At 48.1% G+C, this 17019-nt stretch overlaps 1 protein-coding gene across 1 annotated transcript in view; it reads right to left on the bottom strand.

Annotated features, from left to right (window-relative positions):
* LOC119974912 (ras-related protein Rab-34-like) overlaps positions 1 to 17019 on the bottom strand; it is a 55920-nt gene that overhangs the window by 34490 nt on the left and 4411 nt on the right. The window contains exons 2-3 of the mRNA XM_038814253.1: positions 14854 to 14923; positions 11208 to 11299 (exon numbers count right to left, since the gene is read on the bottom strand). Of these exons, the coding sequence (XP_038670181.1) occupies positions 11208 to 11299; positions 14854 to 14907 (146 nt within the window). The 5' untranslated portion in view covers positions 14908 to 14923. The remainder of the gene's footprint in view (positions 1 to 11207; positions 11300 to 14853; positions 14924 to 17019) is intronic.

The raw sequence follows: 17019 nt of genomic DNA on the forward strand, positions 1-17019 counted from the left end.
AGGACGATGAATGGTTCCCAATTGGGAAAACTTCCAACTACAGCACAGGAATAGCAATCAGAAGGCCTCAAGGCCGGAAGGCCTCTTGGGAGGTGAGAAAAAAGCCTATGTGATAACTACAGCGCTTTGGAAACACAATGGTTATTTTCCATAAAATGGGGTTCCGTTTTTTTTTGCTCCAACCCGAAGGGAGGGAAGTGCAACTATTGTCACATTTTGGGATCTCTTAAAATGGGTGCTCCGGCCTGGTTTATCACCAGCTGGCTCATGAAAGATGTCTGGTGCGTTGTGGCTCCTGCAGGACGTCAGGCCACATGTCTTTCTCATCCAGCCTTCGTGAGTCTCCTCCTCTTTTTCACCTACCTCACACCTTGAACTAAGCGTTTCCCAGGCTTCTGAACAGGAAAATCAGCCCCAAAACTCTGTGGATTTATAGCCCTCTTAACCACACAAGCTAAATTGAAATGCTGTAAAATAGGGGGAAGAAAAAAATCACTGATGGATCTGATATCAGGCAGGATTTTGGATGCTGGGTGCTGGCTGAGGCGAGGCGAGAAAGGCATGTAGCTCTCCAGCTGCACAGCCGAGTTTTCTCTCCAGATTCTCAGGCACTGGGTGTAAACAAAATCTGGGGATGCGATTTTCACCGTAATGTTGGCGGGGCGGGGACTGATGGACCCAACGCCAGCTTCACAGAGATCATGGTGTCCAATCTGTGATAAAACAAATCACTTCCTCCCCCACGGATGTGGAGAGCTCCTCTTGACCTCCCCCCCCCCCCCCGTAGCACTGGAGCAAACTCCGCTCCCCCATCCCCCTGCAAACAATTGGTTGCTCCTCACAGGCACCGGGGCAAACCACCCTCAGCCCTGCCCCTGGCACACATACAAGGGGAACACCCCCCCCCCCCAACACCTCCTCCACCACCACCAATGGACCTTCCACCAATTGGACCCCCCCCCCCCAAGAGGGCCTGCCCGTTATACTTATCTTTGCACTCCCGGAAGATTCCCCTCGACTGTTCCACGTTTTAAAATTCTTGTTGTAAACCTCGCCGACGGAATTCTTTACGTTTGGGGATCATATGCCCTTTGAGTACATGTAAATTTATTAAAATAGACTTAAACAAGGTTCCCACCCTTTCTGTTTTACAGGTTTCAGACTTTCCGCAAGCATCACCATTTTCGCCCATGGCAAATGTCTGCAGAAAATCCCCCACCATGTCTGCTGCAGGTTCTTCACACATGTAAACACCTGAAGGGAAATTACCTCTGCACTTCATATTTGCCTTCATTGCCATTTCTTCTTTTTTCTTCACTGCCAGTCATTTCTCTCTTTATCCCCTTCATCGCCTCTTCCATTCCTCTCTCCTTCATTATCCTTTCTTCCTCTATCCTTCATTGCCCTCTCTCCCTAATCTCTCCTTCATTACCCTCCCTTGTTAAATATACTGTCCTTCATTATCCTCTTATTCTCACTCTCTTTCCTTCCTTCCTTCATTGCCCTTTCTATCCCTTTCTCTTCCACCATTATTGTCCTCCTTCATTAATTGCCCTCCCTCTCTCCCTGTCCTTCCTTCATTGCCCTCTCTGGTTTAGCTCACTGGGCTAAATCGCTGGCTTTAAAGCAGACCAAGCAGGTCAGCAGCATGGTTCGATTCCCGTACCAGCCTCCCCGGACAGGCGCCGGAATGTGGCGACTAGGGGCTTTTCACAGTAACTTCATTGAAGCCTACTCGTGACAATAAGCGATTTTCATTTCATTTCATTTCTTCCTTTCCCTCCTTCATTGCCCTCTCTTCCTTTCCCTCCTTCATTGCCCTCTCTCGCTCTCCCTCCTTGCCCTCTACATTCTCCTTCCTGGTCCTCTCTTGTTCATTATACTATTTCTTTCATTATCCTTACTCCCTTTCTCTCTCGCCTTCATTTCCCTCTCTCTCCATTTCCACAGCTTCATTGTTCTCCATCTTTGCTTTTGCTCTTCCCTTCACTACCTGCTCATTCCCCTTTCCGCTACCCTCTCCTTTTAGTGTCAATATACTTGAGTATTGTTATCAATGAAAGGGATTCCAACTGTTCTACACAGGGAGAATTCCTATGTTGTTGAAACTTCCTTTCCGCAGTAAAGCAGTGGCTGAGATTCTTGCCATCAACAACAGGGCAAGAGCAGCCCCGGAGAGAGGGGCCTATTTCAGGGTAACTTTTGTCAGTAAATCTTTGCACATGGGCTGGATTTTTAAAATGCTCTCACCTGCAACTGGTGCCTGCCATACATACAGACATCAGTTAATAGTTAAAACAAGCAGAATGCTCGATGGGGAAATTCCTGAAATATTGTTAGAACATTAATACCCACCCCCATCACCTGCTCGCAGGCATGTGTAAACATGCACGCTGGGCAAATGGCTATTTGGGCTGTGTTTCTTCACAGCATCTCATATAGAAACTCAGCTAAACCAAGTGTGAACAGCTGCTCGTGTTTGATATGTCAGTGTTGGTTTATTCACTCTTTTCTGAGATGCTGAAAGTTTACCGGCCTCGGTTTACAGTGGTTTTAATGTAATAAAAAATCCAGTGCATATTTCAGAGACACTGGCTGGCATTGGGGAGGCACTTCTCTTGTCCTCTTCATTTCTGGCGTATGAACTCAAAACCGACATAGAGCGCGAATACCAGGAGCGTTCCCTACCTTTGCTTTCCGGGACGAGGAGGCCCTAAGCCGATGGTCCATATAACCATGGATCTGCAATGCCCCGAGTTAGTTTCCTGCAGCTAATCATACTGAGCTGTGTAGCAGACAAACTGAATTATCGATAGTCAGGTGCACTCTTCTAAACAAAACTTGGCTAAGAAAATGGGCTCCTCAACCTCTTTTCATTGGTCATATTACCCTCTACCAATGAAATCCTTGACCAAGACTGTGGGGGGGGGGGGGGGGGGGGGGGGGGTCCGTGCCCGATCTGTATCATCGGTCATACTGATGGAGCATGCACAGTTAGCGCCGGCGCCATCTTTGTTGGTGGCAATAGTAGCCATGATGTGGAGATGCTGGCGTTGGACTGGGGTGAGCACAGTCAGAAGTCTTACAACACCAGGCTAAAGTCCAACATGTTTGTTTCAAACACTAGCTTTCGGAGCAACACCTGAGGAAGGAGCAGTGCTCCGAAAGCTAGTGTTTGAAACAAACATGTTGGACTTTAACCTGGTGTTGTAAGACTTCTTACGGTGGCAATAGTGGCTGACCTTCTCCTCTGCCAGCCCCCGATCCTCGCTCGAGAAGCCGGGTAGCATCTCTCCGTGGCGTGGCCGCCTCCACCTCCACCTCCACCTCCTCCGCCGGCAGCCGATCCTCGATCGGGAAGTCGGGGAGCATCTTCCCATGGAATGGCTGCCGCCACCCCCTCCTCCTGCACCCAATAAAAATGGCCGGCCCCACCTCCCAATTTCGGCCCCGTGACACCGACATCTAACGTGATACCACCGATGATACGCTCCCGACCACCAATCAGGGACAACCTCAGCTCCAGCCCCAGTGAAGACCAATCGGAGCCTAGCAGTGCAATTTAAACGCACCAATAAGATTAAGACCAGTGATGTGAACAGCTCTCTCTCTCTTGCCTTGGGAACAGAAGAAGTGTAACTGTGCCGCACCTTTGGATGCTGAATAAAGCCATTGAAACTTAATAACTGGACTCGACTCTCTGTGGAAACAAAGAGACCTAACACATACTAATGCCTGGTGGTAACATTCAGTACGGGATGGGACCTGGATTATCCAGTTTCTGGTCTATCTTCTGCCCCGTCCACCATATTTGTGCCAGAGTTGGAGGGGAGTGCACTGGAAGGGTTGAGAAATCTGAACCTCAAAATATTATCTCTTGGGGTTTACTAGCTGCCACTGGGGTTAAGATGTCATGAAGAGTTACTGGCCTCCCACAATAATATCTAATTTATTTTAGTTTTTCTGAGACACACACTCACGTGTTCTCAAACCCTTGGGCAGTGGAGTATAAGTAATTCGTAATAAAAGGCCCCTCCACACATTCCTGCTTCTCAGTTGTTCAAAGCTGTTGCCAGGACCTCCAACGTTGCCACATTCCTGATCAGCTAGCTCACTCCAGTAGACACGTGATCACTGAGGTTGGAAGGTTAAAAAAAATCTCCGCTGCTGGAAACAAATGATGACACAGTTGTCGACTGGAAAACAGTGTAATTTCAGTCATAAGTCAGGACTCTCCTTTGTTCAGTTTTGCTGCTATTTTTCACGCCTCAGTTCACTGGCAATTAAGTGAATGCCTTTCGGTCGAAGGATGTGGGAAACAGCCAAGAATTTCTGTCACAAAAAAATAAATCCCTCTTTCAGTATAAAAACACTTCGACATTGAATTGTTCCCAATTTCACGAACAGGAGGCCCAGTGAGAAAAGCCATTTCTGATCTCCGTCCATGACTGATTTAACTTTAAAGGCATTCAGCTTTTTCCGGTGAAGATTTAACTCCCTGAGAAAATCACTGAGCGTCACTGTCTTCAAGCCAACCACTGGCCCAACTTGGCCATTACCAATTGCCACAAGCTGTTTCCTTTGGCCCAAATTCAAAAACCTTGCCAATGGATGACATATATGGGAGGTCCAGACTGCATGTTTGAAACTGTTTAAAACATGTCAACGGGAAACTGTAGCAAACTCTTTTTCATTTTGTTGCCTCAACTAAAAGTCTGGCAGGCACAGCAAATGAACATGAAAAAAATGTTTTATGCAGCTTTCACCTAACTGTTGAAGGTGGTGGCAGCATTTGAAATTCAATCGGATGGATTTGCACAGCTCGGAGAGGCGCCTCAAAGGGCCATTTTGCTCCCTCTGCAGCGAGAACAGCAAGATAAACAGCTACCGCCAACAGACTTCACAAGTAGACCGTGGCTCGGGGCAAGGTCTGTAACCAGGAACAAAAGCTGTGATTCCTGTCTTTAAAGCGAACATGTGTTGGGGCATGTACTGTTATTGCTGCTGTTGTGATGGAATCCTCCCCGAACATGAGCGATGGGATTCGAACACAATAGCAGCCAGGACAGGTCAAAGGACTTGTCGTTCTTCGTAAAACAAAAAGAGCAAATGCTGGACAATCTCAGCAGGGCTGACAGCACCTGTGGAAAGAGAACGGAGCTCAGGTTTCGTGTCTGGATAGCTCATTTGGTGAGCTGGGGGGAGGGGGGGGGGGGGGTTGGGTTGTGGGTGTAAGGTTCCACCACTCCCTCCCCAAGGTCTTCCCAATGGTTGGTTTGAGTACAATTTGCGGGACCGGTAAGTCAGCACTTCAGAAACCAACAATTCAATTCAATGTAAAAGGGTCTGCTAAGTTCTCCTTGAAAAACTGCATTAAAGGTATCATGAATCTACCATGGCAATCTCAATTCTGGTTCACCTCTCCTGAGAGTAAGTCTTGGTGTTGGCAAAGCAGAACCCAATTTACAGTGTTTCACTGATCTTACTGCAGTCTCCAAATTTTGGGCCTGAACTTAACTACAAACCACTGGAAATAGCTTTTGGGCAGTTGGCTCTACATCCCGAGTGGCTGCCTCCCATTCCTCTAGGGCGGGCTCCGCTGCTACAGGCTTCGCTGCTGCAAATTCCTCCTCCTTGAGCAGCTCCAGCTCGGACAGCCGCAGGGCATCCCCAGGGCTGCGGCAGCTAGGAGGAAGGCCACCATGCTGGTCGAATTCTAATATCCTTCATTTGCAGGAGGTGAAAGGCCGACATGTTGGTAAGGTGTGTCGCCCGTGCCCAACCATGTCCAACGAGCTACCACTGGCCCCATCAGTGCCCTACACTGTGGGGGTCTCTGGCACTGGTGCCTATCCCTGCTGCCAAGGGTACCGATGGCTGCCACTGCCCTTGACAGATGTATGTTTCGTAGCACCTGTCCAGTCCCCCTGTAGGGGCTACAGTGGTTGTTGCCCTGGGTAGACAGCCTGATGCCTCGCCAGTAGGTGGCAGCAGTTTTTTTTTGTTGAGGTGGGGAGAGGGGGGGGGTGCAATGGGGAGTGGCGGGTATAACGGAGGGCTGGATGCCGGGGTGGAGACTGCGGTGTGGGGTGTGGGTTAGGTTGAGGGGGGTTGGTGGCATGGGGGTTGGGGTACCGAGATTGTGGGGTGGGGCAACCATACTGCTTGCATCACTCTGCAGAACCAGAGGCCAAGGTGGGTGGTCAGTGGGATGCGCAGCGAGGTGGTTGCCATGCAGGCTGCGGCAATGGCGATCCAGGCTTCTCTTCATCATCAGCAAAGTGACAGAAGGATTCATCAACAGTGGCACTTACTTGGCAATAACCTGCTCACGGACGCTCAGTTTGGGTTCCACCAGGGTAACTCAGCTCCTGACCTTATTATAGCCTTGGTTCAAATATGGACAAAAGAGCTGAATGCCAGGGGCGAGAGTGACTGCCCTTGACATCAAGGAAGCATTTGACCGAGTATGGCATCAAGGAGCCCGAGCTAAACTGGAATCAATGGGAATCGGGGAAAACTCTCCGCTGGTTGGAGTCATACCTGGCACAAAGGAAGATGGTTGAGGTGGTAGGAGGTCAATTATCTCAGCTCCAGGACATCACTGCAGGAGTTCTTCAAGGTCGTATCCTAGGCCCACCCATCTTCAGCTGCTTCATTAATGACCAGCCTTCCATAATAAAGTCAGAAATGGAGATGTTTATGGATGCCTGTACAATGTTCAGCTTCATTCGCGACTCCTCAGCTAATGAAGAAGTCCATGTCCAAATGCAGCAAGACCTGGACAATATCCAGGCTTGGGCTGACAAGTGGCAAGTTACATTTGCGCCACACAAGTGCCAGGCAAGGCCCCTTGACATTCAATGTCATTACCATCGCTGAATCCCCCACAATCAACATCATTGGAGTTACCATTGATCAGAAACTGAACTAAACTGGTCACATTAATAATTGATTGCTCCCCTTCCACAAACATTCAAACCCTCCACCACCGACGAACAATGGCAGCCTGGAGTACAATCTACGAGATGCACTGCAGTAACTCACCAATGTTCCTTAGACAACACCTGTAGAGTTGTTTTTCAAAAATCTGGCCTTTGCGATTCTGGTCATGAATCCATACTGATTTCCCTGGCTGGAGTTCTGTTAAGCGGAGCTGATTATAGTTTCTGTTGCTATTTGCATAATGCCTTCTTCCTTACTCTCTCTGTATCTTCTCCTTTGAGACATAGCATAAACATGTGTGAAGTAACAGGAAGTTGAGTCCGTAGTTATCTTTCCATTGGAAGTTCCGACAGGACCAAACCATTCTGGAGTGCTGTGGAATGGTAACCCACCAGTCCCGAGTTGGTGTCATCATTTTTCTTCAACAAAGCCTTTGCCGTCCTTATTCCTCTTTCAGCTCTCCATTTGCTTTTGGGTATCTAGGTGAACGAGTTGGGTGGACAAATGCATTGGCTTCTGTGAACTGCTTAAAACATTTGTTCGCAAACTGTGGGCCAAAACAGTGTGACTAAATCAGGAATGCCAAATGTGGCAAAAATTTAGATTTAGTAATTTGATGGCTGTTTCTGAGGTTGGACCATGAACATGTTTAGCCTCATCCATCTGGAGTGACAGTCAACAACTATGAGGAATGTTGGGCAGAATTCTCCAACCCGCCGGGCCAGCGTCAATCCCGCCCCCGCCGTGGCCCGAATTCTCCGCCACCCGGGAATCGGTGGGGGCGGGAATCGCGCCGTGCCGGTCGGCGGGCCCGCAATGGGCCGAAGACCCGCCGCTGACAGGCCTCTCCCGCTGGCGGGAATCAAAGCACATCTGGTGCCGGCGGGATTGGCGGCGTGGGTGGGTGCCGGGGTCCTTGGTGGGGGGGGGGGGGCGCGGGGCGTTCTGGCTCCCAGGGGTGACCCCACGGTCGCCTGGCCCGCAATCGGGACCCACCGATTGGCGGGCGGGCCTGTGCTGTGGGGGCAGTCTTTTTCTTCCGCCTCTGCCACAGTCTCCACCATGGCGGAGGCGGAAGAGACCCCCCTCCCCGCGCATGCGCCGGGATGATGTCAGCAGCCGCTGACGCTCCGGCACATGGGCGGACTTCCGCTGGCCGGCGAAGGCCTTCGGCCCCGGCTGGCGCGGTGCCAAAGGCCATTTTCGCCGGCCGGCGGAGTGGAAACCACTCCGGCATGGGCCTAGCTCCTAAAGGTGCGGAGAATTGGGGAGGCCCGACGCCAAAGTGGTTCTTGCCACTCCACAACACCGGGACCCCCACTCCGCCGGGTAGGGGAGAATCCCGGGCGTTGTTCCCCTTGAGCTTGAAAATATCCATTCCAAAAGATTCCCATGGTTTGGATGGAATGAGGAGAGCATCACTCTTTCCCTTGCTTCTGGCAATGGATTCTGAGGTGATGCAACTTGAAATCATTTGCTCTAATAATTTTGAGATCCCTGGTTTTCAAACAGAATTCTGTGCTCTAACATGATGACACTTTTTTAATGCTTAGATGTCCCTGGTGTATTTTCTGAAAGATCTTGGGCGTGATTCTCCGCTCCCCAGGCCAGGTGGGAAAATCGTGGGAGGGCCGCTCTGGCACTCCCCCGCGATTCTCCCACCCCCCCAAAATGCGACACACTGCTCGGAGAATCGCCGGTCGCCGTTTTTCACAGTGACCGCGATTCTCCGGCCCGGATGGGCCGAGCGGCCTGACGATCCTGACCTGTTCACGCCAGCGGCAACCACACCTGGTCGCTACCTGCATGGACAGCACGCGACAGGTAAGTGTGGGGCCTGTGGGGGCGGAGAGAAGAACGAGCTCGTGAGGGGACTGGCCCGCGATCAGTGCCCACCGATCGTCGGGCGTGTGTCTCTTAGAGACGCCGGTAGTGTCTAATGATTCACATACTAAAGATTATTATTGCTACTCTATTGAATTCAAGGGAGAACTTGAATCCTGTACATTCTTCAGGAGGGCTGAGAACAAGGTTGGGAGATTGGTGAAACCATCACAGTTCTTACTTCAGTGAACCAGGGTGGAAGGCAGATACTTTGGGGTGTGGGAGGGGAGATTTAGGTTAATGTAAATAATATATTTAATAGAGGGAGAGACTTGGGGGGGGGGGGGGGGGGGGGGGGGGGGAGATGTGGTATGAATGTTTCATGTCAAATACGTAAAGAGTCGGTCTACATCTTCAGTGATGCAAGGTCATACGACGTAGTACGCTGAGAAATAGTTCGAAGTGAAGCCTCATACTAAGTCTTGTACTGGGTAAAGTTAGTAGAATGTTCAGTGATAGGTCACGTTTACCAAAAGCCTTGCCTCCAGCAGTGCCTATCAATCTTGACCAAGGACAATCTCATCTAAGACCCACAACAAAGCGAACTTGAATGCGGCAGGATTGCAGACTTTTTTTTTTTTTAATAAATTTAGATTACCCAATTATTTTTTCCAGTTAAGGGGCAATTTAGCATGGCCAATCCACCTACTCTGCACATTTTTGGGTTGTGGGGGCGAAACCCACGCAGACACGGGGAGAATGTGCAAACTCCACACGGACAGTGACCCAGAGCCGGGATCGAACCTGGGACCTCAGCGCCGTGAGGCGGTTGTGCTAACCACTAGGCCACCGTGCTGCCCCTGGGATTGCAGACTTGATGGAAGAATGCGGGGCTCGGTGCGATGAGGGACGGGGTTTGGTTTTGCGATGGCAAACCAATGTTGCTGCAGTGGTCACAAAGGTGCCCTTTTACATCTGCAAACAGTCTAATGTCTGCTTCAGATGGGGGTAAGTGCCGGCTGCTCTTGTTTGTCCTTACCCAACTTGCTGGTAGGTGCACTTCCACTTGAAAGTGTGCACACTTGTTCTACCCGAACGTTAACGGTCTTTGAAGGCCATGTTGCACCCAAAACATAGGCATTGTGTGGCCCAATTGATTTCCGCCCACCTTCGTTTCATGAGTTCAAATTCCACTGTGGCAGTTTGAGAATTTAAATTTGGTGAGGAAAATATCAGATATCAGTCAAAAATGACCAGCAAGTTATTGGATTATTGTGAAATCCTCACTGGTCCACTCTTACCCTTTAGCAAAGGAAAGACCAACCATCCTCAACCAGTCAGGTCTCTATATGTCTCCAGATCCACCCCAACATCGTTGTTTTTTAACTGCCCTGATGTAGCTTATTCAAGCACCTAGTGAAGAGAATAAATACCAGTCTTGACAGTGGTGCCACGACCTGGGAATACATTTGTTCAAAGCTTGAGTTTGGTTTGGGTCTTCATTAATGGAAATACGGAAATGTAAAACAAATCTCCTTTATCCTTGATGAGACCATCAATTCACGCGACACATGGTTAGACGTGAACAGTGGTTTTAATCATCTTACAACAGAGCTTGCCTGTGACAAGATGAACTCCAGATGAGCTGGCAGGCAGGCTCTCAGCATCAACCTTTTTACTTCCTGTTAGGGGGAGGAGCCGTGGGTGGAGCCGTGGGTGGAGCCCAGTACAAACTCCCGTACACTCCCAGTGCATCTCCCCCTAGTGGCAGAGAAGCGCAACTGCTCGTGTGCCGAGCTTATAGAGACATAGTACAACATGTGTAATACAGTGTGAATTACGCTACTGTGATTCACCACAATCCTGAGGCATTCAAGCATGGATTTTTACCTAGTTTATGACTGGGTATGAATTAAAAGGTGTCCACTGTAATTGCGATAAACATGGACTGGATGAGGCATGCTGGCAAATTGTAATTACATATGTCACCGGGTGATGTTTTGGTACAGGTTTTCTTGCCATTATGTAGAAATAAATGTTTGTTTTTTTTTGGTTTGGCTTACATCAGTTACTGAGATAAAGCATTTGTAGCAAAGGGGAACATTGATTCTCAACCAAAGTGACAAGGAATCCCTCAGTGATCCTAACATCCGAATGAACTCACTAAGTGTTCACTGAAAATAATTAGTTGGGGCAGCAGCACCTTAACAGGAGAATACTACTTAATACTTCAAAATGGCGGAACGCTCTGGATCTTGTAAAAGATGGGTAACGCCACAGAAGATCTACTAAAGATTCAAAGCTACGGGCTTAGGCTCAACCAGATTTGTTCCCACCTAGTTCAGTGCTGTAATTAGTTTCCATTCTGAGGTTCACAGGCTGTATCTTTCAATGATGTAAAATTAATATCCCTGAGGAAATTCTCAGGGGAGGCTTACCCAACTGTTCCTGTCCGGTCATCCTGACAGGCACGTTTCACTTTGGGATTAAATATGTCCTTGGTATGGAGAGCAGCTTCTTTTGTGAAACACTGAAAAAAAACAAGTGTCAAATCGCATTAATATCGTGAAAATGGAAGGCAGACTTTAAGTAAACTCAATCCCAAGTCTGCACCGATGTAGTCCAGCTGAAGCGAGCAACGGTTCAATGCCCCTTGGCTAACAAGGAACACATACAGAGTTTCTGTTCTGAATCACCATCCAGTGGCTTCTGCTGGACAGTTGGTTTGTGTGTGTGTGTGTATGTGTGTGGGGACAATGTGCGAACATAGGATAAGGTTTAAGCCCTATCTAATTGAGCAAACAGCTGGCAAACACAATCTACGCTCACATGGGAAGAATGATCACGTGTACATGGCACCAAAAGGTTAACCTGCAACCCAGATACTTTCCCCTTCAGGCAAGAAGGGACAAAATGGGGAGAAAGTTATCATTTTCCTCCCATTCACATTTTGCAATTTATTTTCTGCTCCTGGTCGCTCGGTTGGGAGCACTCTCGGCTCTGAGACACAAGCATCGGGTCGCAAGTGCCATTCCTGAGCTTGATCACAAAAATCAACTCTAGTGCAGCAGTGAGAGAGGGCTGTACTGTCGGTGCTGCTTTTCAGACCATAAGAACTTAAGAAATGGGAACAAGAGTAGACCATTCAGCCCTTTGAGCCTCCTCCACCATTTAATAATGCTCACTAAGTCCACTTTTTTGCCTTATCTCCATAACCCTTAATTCCACGACGCATTAAAACCTATCAATCTCAGCGTTGAAAATGTCTGAGTTATCAAACATGGGGGAGGCACGGTGGCACAGTGGCTAGCACTGCTGCCTCACAGCAAGATGTCTTACAGCACCAGAGACCCGGATTCAATTCCAGCCTGGGCTGACTGACTGTGTGGGGATCCAAAGCCACCTTTGCATTTTGCCAGGTTTGGGAGGACTTTAGCTGGGAGTCCCACAGTGCACCCAGCAAGATTGTCTAACAAGGATAACAAGACTAAATCTTGAGTCATATAGATTGTCATCTGAATGTGTCTGATTTTTAGTCCGGCCATGCACAGTGAACATTCAGTCAGCTGTTTGATGGAAAACTACCAAAGGGTCTGAGCTGCCACGAATATTAAGGATTTGTCGGTACAAAACATTATGAGGGGCATGCATGCCAAGGACAGGCTTTTGACACAAAATCATTCTGGAGGTTCACCAACTTCTTCCTGGCCTGTTTGCATCTGGATTGAATTCTGCATATAACATTGACTCTGACTGCAATCAGCTCCAATGTTCGCTGAATTAGTCCTTTTTGAGGACCGTGTCCTCAGTCTCATAAGGGACTCCTTTCCCGTATTTCATGGTTGAGAACATCCAGCATTTTGGTGTTAAAATTAATGGCTTATTTTTTAAAAACAGCCTCCATTTCACCTGATACTTTCGACACCAGTCTCTGGCCTGAGCTCTCCTCTGCCATTTAACTATCTTCTTAATCTGGCTGAATGCTGCTCAACAATCCAGTGCTCCGAAAAACAGCCAGCTGTGTAGGTGGGGGCAGGGCTCACATAGTTTTATATATCTAGTTCAAGATTATGTTAAAGGTTCACAGGCAGACAAAATTTATCCGAAAACCCTTATAATGCCTCATGGGTAACCACGAAGCAGGAAACTGACTGTGATTTCCAGACTGATGAAGTCACATTCTATTCAGTATACATTTTTTGGGATAATTAAACATTCAGGTATTGCTGAGCTGGTTTTGGCCTGTAGACTTCAGAGTCAAATACGCAACTCCAAGACCACACAATAAGAAATAACCTTGGATCTAACTAGACAGCTAAAGTTCTGCAGACGAACTAACCCTCCGGTAAGTGACAGCTTTCTTGTCGAAAGGCAAGTCTAGACCAGGATCCGATAAAGACTCTTTGATACAACTTTTCAAAAACTTTCTGAAGAGTAACAGCTTGGGGTAACTTTGGAAAAGCAATTTGCTAGTACAGACACTGCAGTAAAAATGATGTTGCCGGTCATTATGGCCAGTTCATGTTCAGGCATTGTGGGCGCCATTTCAGGTGTAACCAAAACCATGCCACCCACTATTCTGAGACTTGTGGTATTTTAATTTCCCTCTTTTTTTTTTCAAACATTTCCCTTTTTCTGCATGAACAAAAAGAAGGCCCTTTTCATGAGGGCGAATTGTATGATTGCCTGGCACAGTCATCTGAAACTGTTGTGGCGGAGATGGAACCAATTATTTTAAACCGGCGAAGGAGAAATTCAGACAAACACATTATGTTTTTGCACTGACAGCATAATTTCGAAACCACAGTGTAAATATTGGAACTTTAAAGTCACACTCGTAGCACCCTAGAAATATACACTAGTACTCTGTTCAGTTTGAGAGGTGGTGAAAAAATAAAGGAGAACCATCTCTCCCTGTCCATAACAGAGTGGTGAAACGTGACAAGCAGGAAGCGAAATATAAACTAGGAATGCTCTTCAAAGCTAGATTTAGCTCATGCTCATCTGCCTCTTCTGTTTTCAATTTCTCTTTTTTCCCACCCTTCCGCTCCTGAAAGTACAGCCTCTTGGAGTTTTATATCCCTTAAGTCCTTCACCCAAATACATCCATCAGCATAGATAGTGAACATCTTTGGAAGCTATGGCTATGACCCTCAGCCATGTACTGTCAGACTTTACATACATTCATTATATACTCACTTTCCAACATGGTCTGTTTGATATTCTGAGTTACGTTTACTCCAGTTTTCCATTGTGATTGCTATCATGAGATGTAAATAACATTTTCTGTCATAACACCAGCAACAACCTATTTGGATCTGATGTAACACTATTGGTGTTACATGAGAAAGCCATGGCCAAAGTGTCTTTTTCTCAAACGTGAATTAATTCATCTTCAGTTCTCGCCACAGCCGCATGACCTCTTTCACAGGTAGGGCAAGGAAGCAGGTCCCAAAGTCCATCCCAGCCAGAATGGGGATCAAGACTCATGGTGTTAGCACCAATCTGAGCCACACCAGCCACCCAGACTCTGCCCTGCCACACCCCCTGCTCCTGTGTTATATATTCACAAGTTGAGTTCGTACATAAACTATTGTGAGTCACTCACCTGTTCATGGTATCATCAAACCCCAGCTTCCATTCGTATAACTGTTGTGGTATAGCTCACAGATAGTCGAGGGTTCACACAGATAGTTCAACATATTACTAGTGATTGCTGTCAAGGTCTCAGATCTCAGTTAGCATTATTGCCCTGTTATTTCACATCACTGAGCTCCCACCTTTACTGCTTGAACTGGGAGGTTGTCAACACTGCTGTATAAATCTGACAAAACTGTGTTATCTAATCTGTATAAAGGTACCTTTCAGGAATCTTTGTTTAATATTACAATCTGGTTATTTGCAGCTTAGCAAATCCGAAATCTATCTATTATCCTCATATCACTAATTCCTACGCCCCTGCATGTATACAAGGTGACATTTTATTATTGTGATATATATTACATTGCATTCTGTTATATCTAAATGGTTCTGAGAAAAAAATGCAAAAAGCTGGTCCAAACATGAACAAGAAGTTGAACTTACCGAAGGTAGATCTGGTATGATTCGGTCTCTCCTGACTGGTGGAAGTACACTCATGGTTGGCTGATACACTCTGCAGAGGGAATGAGATATTAAACATGAAGACTTTTTGCCGATTGAAAAGTGTATCGCAATGCTGGTTTGTACGGTATATCTCTTGCTAAAGCACTCTTTATTTCTCTGGTATCTATTACTAATCTCTCTTTGGAGAGAAATGATCCATGTGTCTGGCAATGGAAGTTTGGAACCAATTCACTCTTTGGTGAAAACCTAATTAGCCAATTTCTGAATCATCGGACCCACAGTGCATGGGGCACATCATTGGCAAGTAGACCAGTCAATCTGGTTCACCAAGGGGACCTGAAAAGAAATTCATGTGCAGATCAATCTCAGTGACCATCTTTTTTATTTAATTTAGAACACCCAATTCTTTTTTTTCCAATTAAGGGGCAATTTAGTATGGCCAATTCACCTACCCTGCGCCTCTTTGGGTTGTGGGGGTGAGACCCACGCAGACACGGGAGAATGTGCAGACTCCACACGGACACTGGCCCGGGGCCAGGATCGAACCCGGGCCCTCAGCACTGTGAGACAGCAGTGCTAACCAATGTGCCGCCGTGCAGCCGTGGCAGTGGCCATCTTTTTTTTTTAAATCTTTTTATTGGCTTTTCCCATATTTATACAGTTGTGTATATACATTAGCCCACGCTATTTTACAGAGAGGTTTGTTTTGTCTCTTCATTTAACTAACTCTATGTACATTTTGTTGCCCTCTGAATCGGTCTATGATTCCCCCCCCCCCCCCCCCCCCCCCACCCAACCACCCTCCATTAGCTTCATCACCCTTCCTATCCTCTTGTGGTTTCCCCACATTCCTTCCACTCCACCCTCCCACCCTGCACAGTCCTTTGGTTCCTCATCCTATTTTTCTCCTAGCTTACTCCTCGTTGCTGGCCTTGAACAGGTTTTGGAGCAGGCCGACGAGCTGCCCCCAAGAATCCAGGAAGCTTTCCTCTGACCCTTGGATGGCCAGGTGGAGAAATTCCGAGAGGGCAGCGAGCCAGTCTGCAGCTTTGGGCGGTGCTGCTGATCGCCAGCCGAACAGGATTCACCGGCGTGCGATTAGGGAAGCGAAAGCAAGGGCGTTGGCCCCCTTCCCCATGTGTAACTCTGGCTGCTCCGATACCCCTAAGATTGCCACTATTGGGCATGGCTTCACCCTCACCCCCACAACCTTGGACATTGCCTTGGAGAAGGCTGCCCAGAACCCAGCAAGCTTGGGGCAAGCCCAAAACATGTGGGTGTGGTTGGCCGGGCCCCTCTGGCACCGTTCACATTTGTCCTCCACCTCCGGGAAGAACCTGCTCATTCGGGTTCTGGTCAGGTGTGCTCTGTGCACCACTTTGAGCTGCATTAAGTTTAGCCTTGCGCAGGAGGAGGTGGAGTTCGCCCTGCTCAGTGCTTCGCTCCAGAGTCCCCATCCTATCTCTGTCCCCAGTTCACCCTCCCATTTTTGTCTGGTCTCGTCCACTGGTGTTCAGGCTCTGTCTAGTAGCTGTCCACATATTTTCCCACATATCCCCCCCTTCTCGCTGCTTGTGTCTGTCAGGTCCTCCAGTAGTGTGCTTTCTGAGGCCCTGGGGTATCCTACTGTCTCTTTGGGGAGGAAGTGTTTTACTTGGAGGTGACTCAATTCCTGTCCTTTTGCTAGTTTCCACTTCCTCGTCAGTTTGTCCAGTGTCGCCAGTCTGCGCCCTACGGAGAAGTCCCCGACCGTCAGTGTGCCCCCTTCCCGTCTCCATCTTTTGAAGGTGTTATCTAGCATGGCTGGGGGGGAATCTGTGATTGCCGCATATGGGAGCCATGGGGGATATTTTGGCTATCCCGAAGTGTTGTCTCAACTGGGTCCACATTCTCAGCATGGCCGCTACCATTGGCTCGTTGTGTACCTTGTTGAGGAGGATGGGAGTGCAGGGCCCGGAGGGCCGTTCCTTTACAGGATGCCTCCTCCATTTATACCCAATCTGTGTTGGGTTTTTGTACCCATCCCCTCACTCTCTCTGCCATTGCTGCCCAGTGGCAGTATTGTAGGTTCAGTAGAGCAAGGCCCCCTCTGACTTTTCTTCTTTGCAGTGTCGGTTTGGGAATTCTCGGATTCTTACCCTCCCC

The sequence above is a fragment of the Scyliorhinus canicula genome, chromosome 12, assembly GCF_902713615.1.
Source record: "Scyliorhinus canicula chromosome 12, sScyCan1.1, whole genome shotgun sequence".
In the NCBI taxonomy this organism is placed as follows: domain Eukaryota; kingdom Metazoa; phylum Chordata; class Chondrichthyes; order Carcharhiniformes; family Scyliorhinidae; genus Scyliorhinus; species Scyliorhinus canicula.